This window comes from Andrena cerasifolii, chromosome 4 (genome assembly GCF_050908995.1).
Source record: "Andrena cerasifolii isolate SP2316 chromosome 4, iyAndCera1_principal, whole genome shotgun sequence".
Taxonomy (NCBI): domain Eukaryota; kingdom Metazoa; phylum Arthropoda; class Insecta; order Hymenoptera; family Andrenidae; genus Andrena; species Andrena cerasifolii.
This window is the reverse complement of record NC_135121.1, coordinates 10,179,595-10,187,172: the sequence shown is the minus strand read 5'-3', so window position 1 is coordinate 10,187,172 and position 7,578 is coordinate 10,179,595. Positions and strand designations below refer to the sequence as shown.

General features: G+C 52.5%; 1 protein-coding gene across 1 annotated transcript in view; it reads left to right on the top strand.

Annotated features, from left to right (window-relative positions):
• Positions 1–5,634: 5,634 nt before the first annotated feature.
• The window catches only part of LOC143367650 (dual specificity protein phosphatase 10), a 74,845-nt gene continuing 72,901 nt past the window's right edge, over positions 5,635–7,578 (top strand). Inside the window, exons 1-2 of the mRNA XM_076809697.1 lie at positions 5,635–5,766; positions 6,160–6,486. Coding sequence (XP_076665812.1) covers positions 6,363–6,486 — 124 coding nt within the window. The 5' untranslated portion in view covers positions 5,635–5,766; positions 6,160–6,362. The remainder of the gene's footprint in view (positions 5,767–6,159; positions 6,487–7,578) is intronic.

Sequence of the window (7,578 nt, the reverse complement as noted above, 5' to 3'; positions counted from 1 at the left end):
GCCAGATAGGGGATGGAACCGCGAGGGGTGCGAAGAGCCTCCATTCGAAGGCAGGTGACCGGATCGATTTTTGTATCTCGCGCGCGCACGTGGACGCGTGTATTTTGTGTGCGGACGATTGCAGCCGTGACGCAGACGCGTGCCCACACGAAATCGCGTGCGAGGGAAGCAAGTCGGGAAAATTGAACGGGGAAGAGGGACAGAGAAAGGCGCGACACTGCCACGCGGAGAAAGGGATGTGTAATGGGAAGTGGGGAGCGGAGGAGGGATGAAGATGACGAAGAGAAAGTAAATGTGCTTAAAGAGGGCGAAAGGAAGGGAGGGCATGTGAAACGAAACTGGGGATGAATAGGGAGCAAGAAATGAACACCAAGGCGAATGGAGCACGTAGAAGGGAGGACATTGGGGTGGAAAAGGAGGGTGCGATTGGGAAGAGGAGGAGGGAAGGAACGGAGCAACGGTACACCGCGAGAAGGACAACAGTGGAACGAAAACAGAGATACTGGAGAAGGGCGAAGGAGGGTGGAGCTCGTCGAAGGCGACCAAAGAGGGACAAGGACGAGAGGGGGATGGATATACACGGAAAGGCGGGTTGCCTAGGACACCACATAGACACCACGTTCGCCTGCGACGTCACGGGCCACGAGGGGGGTGAAAGCCGCGCAACCCTCGGCCTCTGGCGAGGCGTCTTAGACAACAGTGCTCGCGGGGCAAGCCACGGTGAAAGTCGTGCTGTCAACAGCGCGCGCGCGCGTCCTCTTCGTCACCCATCGACACCCCCACACGAGAAGATACGGCAAGTGTAACATCCCTTGAATACCGTACGTACAGAGTTCGTAACAGGGTGAATAGGGTTGTACAAATACCAGGCAACGTTTGAACTGTTTCAAAATAGAGATTGCTGTTTCTATTCTTAAGTTGAAAATAATTTGGAGCGGGTGATGCCTGATTTGGAGTAGGTGCTTCTTGGATTTGGAATGGGCATTCGAATTCGTCCAAGTGTGTTTCTTGTGGCGGTGCACGTTGATTTTGGTGTAAAGAAGGGTTGCCCGGCGGGTGATGGCGTGGCAGGAAGTAGCTGGATGAGGTCAGTCACGTTGAAACTCGCGCCGCGGAAGTGAACGTTCTCGCGGAATTATTCAAGGTGCCTCGATTCGGTGACTGATCTCTGACGACTAGTTCCGTTTAAGGCTTCAGCTTCCAAGTGATTCGAAGTTAGAGGGATTCGAACTTTTCCGACGACGTCCTCTACAACTCACTGTCCTTCGTCTGAAATCACGGAAAGTTACCACTTTTCCTTGATAATTAATTAGTCGTTAGATATTTTGCAAATTCTGGAGACATTAACGTCTTGATCCACAGTTTTCAAGGTCTCCAGGGCACCTTTGTTCGCAGTAATTATCTCTTCATCGAGCTCCTTTCGAACCCACAAGTGTCTCTAAGAAAACTTCTACTTACCCAGTAGGTCATCGGACGTAGTCTACAAAGAATCGTTTGTAGTTCAGCGGAAAATGGGAAGAGGATCGTATCTTCGCAGAGAAATCCCTACCGAGCGAAACGAACGCGCAGATCCCATCGAGATAATTCTTTCCACTCGATCGAGGATCGTTTCGGTTGGTAGGATCGCGTTTGCGGCGCAGGATCGCCGTTTATGCACGCGCATATTCGTCATCTCCCTTAGCTGATCTCATAAATTGATTAACGCCACCCTCCACGGGATGGCTAGTGGCTTCCGGTGGTCGGTGAGATAATAAAAAGCAAACAGATGAATCAACTTGGCGTACAAGGCCAATAGGCAACGTGGCTGGATCCTGAGGGGGCTCGAAAGGGTGGGCCAGGCCCCCCTTTTTGTAGCCTTGTCGACGGGCATAACGGAGCTGCAAGGGTCCATGTGATTTGATTATGTTGGTAATACGCTCCGTATGCCACCCTAATTGCTGCGGTACACCCCCCACGGCGCGATCTTTTCGCGACGATCGCGTAGGAATTCGATTCCAACAGGGTTGCAGGATCAGCGGTCGCAGGCTTCGCAGAAATCTGTATGTTTATTTTATCCTGGCGGTACAGAAAGACACGGGAATTGACACAGAGCTCGGGCAATCTATATACAAGCTTCCACGTGCATACTTGAAATTTTCATAGTCCAACCGCGATCGCGGAAGTGGAACGAATAATCGTTACGTGGCCGGAGGAGAGATAAGCGAGGATGATGTCAGAATTATTATTGAAACCATGGCGTTGGGTTGTTACGATTAGAAGATTCGAAGCCACTTGCAGCTGTGACGTCAGAATGATCGTTACGAATATTGGCGATCGAGATAACGTTCCCGAAGGCCTCCCGCCTCGGTCATTAATATATTTAGCACCGTTGGTAAGCGGCGATCTAGAAAACTCCTTTGTTAATCGAAAGGAAGAATAATCTCGAAATAATCTTTCTCACTTGGTTCCCTGACGACGAGTTTCCATCACTAGCATCCACACGGCGCCAGCAAAAGCTCCATGATCAAAAGAACGGAAAATCCACCCCAACCCCGAGAAACAACGAGTCCCAAGGTCTTCCGTCGAAATGGAAAGTACAAGCGTCAGGGATCCACCTCGCTAAACGGAAATCCCTGGAGAGCACCCCATCTTCGGTCCATCAACGATTTCCAACAAAAGCTTTCCGCCTAATCGAGCGCAAAGGGAACGGTCCGCGTATCGACGAGCACAGGGCGCGACTTAATCAAATGCATAATTCATCGGCTCCGGTGTTCGTTTGCAAATGGAAATTAGGGCGCGTTTCGTTCACTGAACACCGCCTTCCGTGGGGCGAGACTAGTAAAACAATGCTACGTGGGTCTCAGATGCGGGCCACAGATACGCGATTCACCTTAACCCATTAATAGTGCAACCCCACCCCTCGGGATGCGCGTATACACACCAGCAGGCACAACGCTTGCAAACACACCGATTTATTGTTCCTCGACACTGTTTACTCTGCCGACTGTATTTCGCGCTGGGATTAAGCGCTACCCTTTCGAAGGGTACACATCAAATCGACGAGGGTGTCGTTCGATTCTTTTCATCCCGCTTCGCAGTACCGGCACCTGGCGCCTCTGCTAATTAAAGTAGTTACGCCTAGCGTTCGGGGAGAGTCAAGTAGCGCGAAGGGGATCAATCGTTTCCCAAGCTTTCGGCCCTGTCTCCGAGGTCTACGTCTGAATTTTCATGATTTGAATTTTCAAAATTTCCTAATCTGTAATTCTCGCAATTCCCTCGGCTCGCAATCTTCGGCATGAACCTTGCAGCATGTTACCAGCGAGTGATAGAGATGCTTCCAATCGTTACTGGGAATCGGCTCGCGTAGAGATTCCTGGCATTGTTCGTCAGGACTTGCAAATCCGCGAGCGCCGCGTCGGTGACGCAGTAATAACAGCATCGGTAAGTAATAGCCAGGCGAGCTGGCTGCGGCAGCGTAGATAGGCTAGTAATGCGGCAGTGGCACCGTTTCGTTGTAAGGTAGCCTTAAGGTGTGCTCACAGTGTCTGGTTACGCGACCGTTTCTCGCTCGATAGCGGCCTCTACGGTTTTGTCTTCGCCCGCCTCTCCGCGGGGGACACCGCGTATTGATTCGTCTGGAATTATGCTCGGCCAGTCGTTCGATAGCGTTGTGCAACGATAAAAATATGCATCTGCCGATGGTAGCGATGAACCGATCGGAACGATAATAGAATAAGATGAGACGTCGAGTCCTTGGTGCTCCAATTGTCTGATCGCGTACTCGTCTATTCCACTGAGGGGAATATTGCTAATAGCGTATCTCGCACCTGAAAGACTCCCTAGCGATTTAGATCAGCGAGCAATGCTAATAATAATCGATTTAAACTGTTGAACGAGAATTCGAAAACAGGAGGAAGACACGCGGCCGAGCCGCTCGCCTAGATTTCGACGCCAGCACAGCGAGTGCCGAATTAATTATGTATGGACGACTTTCGCGACTGTAACGGGCGTTTAGACGACCGTGCCTGAGTCGGTTCTGGTAGGCTGGCGGTGGCAGTGATCCGACGCGAGGCATAAAACAGCCGAGAGTCCTTGCCGCAGCCTTGCGTTTTCTCCTTGAGGCTTGAATTCTATTTAAATACGCGGCATACTACGGCCGCGCGACTGGCCTGTCAGGCCGTAGAACTCGCGGCATTTCTACGCTCTTTCTGCCTTGCCCTTTCGCCACGCCGCCTTTTTGCTCCCGGTGTGTCTTTCTCTCGATTCAGCTCTCGCCGCCTGCGGGAGAGCAGGCTCCAAAATCAGAGAAAATGCCTGTCCACTTGCTACGCCTCCATCGAATTCCAATCTATCGCGTGCGTACCATTCGGAGACCATCTACTTTCACCTATTCTTCGCCGGATACCAATCTTTTGTCTCTACCCGAGAGACAGGACCACCTAAGAAGGAGAGGAATGTCTACCTCGCGCACGTTGGATACACCGTGCATTGAGAGTCATACAGCGGTAGGAAGTAGGTTCACGGTTACCAGCTTGAACTTTCCAAGCGGCGAGTCGACCTTAAGAGGAGCTGACGCTGTCCCCGGACAGTTCGATCTAGCCTGACCCTCGGCCAGGAAAGAGTCCCAGGGCTGCAAGCTCGGGGATCAACCGGATCTCTGGTGGCCACGTTGGACGGAACAATCGCGGATAAGTTTACAAGTGGCGGCTGTTAATGCACCAGAAAGTTAGGACAAAGAGCAGCGCGGTTCTGGCTCGCCTTGGCGGGCCCCGCCGCCAAGTTCCTGTTCCCTCTTCAAGGTCCTTCGATGCTCGCTGGCCGACGTCTGAGTCAAAGGAGTCAACGTGCTCCGGGGCTGCTGTCCCTCGTGCTTTCCGTCCTCGATGCTTATTTCGCCAGCCCCGGGGACATTGTTCGCGGTGACCCGGTGCACTCTCACGGCCGGATCGACCACGAGGAGATCGAGTGCTCGTTTTGTTTCTTGGTGGGTGCACCGAAAGTAGATGACTCCCTCTCCCTTTCGTTCGCTTTTTCCGAGGTTTGCTGTTAGAGAAGTGGGGTTCCTTTGGCACGTAGGCTCTTATGATACAGTCGGAGTAATATTCCGAGAATGAGTATGAATCGGCTGATCGGCCACCTAACGGGACGAGTTCGTGTCAGCTCGTATTAGCTAATAAACCAACAGCCTCGAAGGAAGGCTACTTGGTTACACTCGCTATTAAACCGCGAATCGATAAACGGAGCGCTAGAAGCGGCCCGAGGTAAGCCACGCGCAGGAAATAGAGCGTAATCGCGATGGACGTTGTTAGCAATGGCTGGGAGTCAAAGGAGACGCGGCTTCTGCGAGAGCCGCGTCTTTTGTAGATAGACCAGCGGGTTGCTGGACAGGAAGCCTGGTCCAGGGTTACGCGCGTCGAATATGGCGATCGCCGAGCGAGGACCGGCTGCCAGGTCGGTCGTTAATAGAAGGCCCGTGGTGATTTAAAGACGGCCTCCGATTTCCGACTTCCCGGTACGTGATCCAGCCTCACCGCGGATCGGTAAACACCAACAAGCCGGATGGATCACGATTCGCGGAATCCGTCGTTATCCGGTTGGATGATTTGCGATCGTGACTTAGGATGCAGGAATAACGAGGATTTGTTTTCGTTGCAGGCCGCGCCGGCGGGTGTTTTCCAGTGCCTTTTCGCCCGTGTCTGCGAGACGGAGACACGAGGCTGACCGAGGACCATGTGTGGCGGCTGAAGGATAGAATGTGATTGGCGAACGTCCGATCTCGACCTCCTGGTAGGTATCGGTTCTGGGTACGATCTTGGAGGAATTCTAGGGAGTGGAGAGGCTTCGTTAAAGTAGAAGTACGTACCTCCAACCAGGTTCCCCTCGAACATCCTCGCTAGAACACGTGGCCTAGTAAACGATTATTATCACCGCCCAAGATCTCGTTCCCCACTGTCCCACTTTCGATCCGAATCGACCCAGAGTCGTGTCATTAAATCACCATTAATCCCCCATAAAACATCGGGAAAGTCAATCCTGCAGATCTGTCAGCGCATCCCCTACCAAGCGCCAGGCCATCGGCGCTCTAGTAGAAGGGGCAGAGATCGTTAGAGTGAGCGTGAAACGTCCGTGCCTGAAATGGCTCTGTTCCGTGGAATACATTCTCACGTTTGCCTTTTGCAGATCGTCGATCAGCAGACTCGAGGCTCCACGGAGCAAGAGGGAAAGAGACGGGGAGAGGTACCGACCAGTCCTATCGAGTGATACGGCGGCGAGAGGGAAGGTCCGCGGCGTGATTTAACGAGGAGAGGTATGCCGGCGCGACCTCCGAGCCCGACTTCCCGGTACGTGAGTCAGGATCGCAGGAATCGGCAGCCACCGCGAGGATGAGCGCAAAGATATCCCTGGCTGGCCGTGCCGCGGCCCAGTCAGCGGTGAACCATCGTGGTAAACCATCGTCGGGGCTGTTGCTCGCTGGGACGCCTGCGAAGAGACCGTCGTCGTCGATGAGTAAGTCTGCTTCTCCTCGGGAACGCCTCTGCGAGACGGGCTCCACGTGCAGCTGCCTCGTGTGTCATTAAGCCTCCGACTGGAGCAACGCGTCGGCTAATTGCGGACGTCGACGTGCTACATACCTGCGAGTCGATCGAATTGCAATTCTCTTCGTCTCTGGGAGGCAGCAGCGACAGGTGGATGTGTTTAAGGATGGGTGGCAGGGTGAGTCTCTATGTTTACCTGGGGCATTCGAGTTGTTGAGATCTTCCTGTCTTGGGATGGTACGTGGACGCGTCGCTGGCTTAGAAGTTATCGATGTTTGAGTTGAATTGGACACGCCGCGTCGTCGCCTCGAGGAATTGACAGCGCGCTGGCGTAGGTGTTCGCAGGTCCTGAAACTGTAGTGGTAGGGATCAAGGAACTGGAACGGTAAACGTTATCGTCGGGGGCAGACGCGCGTATAAACACCGACGCTTCGTCGCTAAATCGTTGGATGAATTAATCGATTGGAATGGCCCGCGCGACAGTGACTAATTGTGTCGCGATACCTGAGCAGGAATTAGCTCCCGCTGGTCGGGCCGGGCATCTGCTCCTCGCGCGCAGCCTCCAATGTCGATCCAACTTTGGATCGGGTCGATCTCGTCCCGAGGTCGTTCCCTCGCCGAAAATACAGTGCTGGAAAGCTTTCGTTTTCGTTCCATTCAGCACAGTTACGCTCGAGCATCGAATAAGGAAACGAGCTCTGCCGACTTGCCCACGGAAATTGCTCGGGCCAGCGCATTCCTCGCTGGCGAAAGAAATCCTGCGGTGTAAGCAACATCGATTTAGTTCGGAGGTTCAAAACGCTCGCGACAGCACGAACGAACGGAGTCGAAGAATTGTAAAAAGATAGATGATATAAATGAACTTTGCATTTTCTTTCGAACTGGTCACTAGGACGGAGCGATAGGTACTATATAGGCGAAAATTTAAATTTGATTTTTCAGTTGGCGTGGGTGGGGGATAGTTGTTTTTTGATTAACCAAACATAACTTTAACAAATTTTGGAAAATATTCATTTCTGCAGGTTCCTTTTTCTCTTAAAACTGTGAAAATAAGCTTCACATT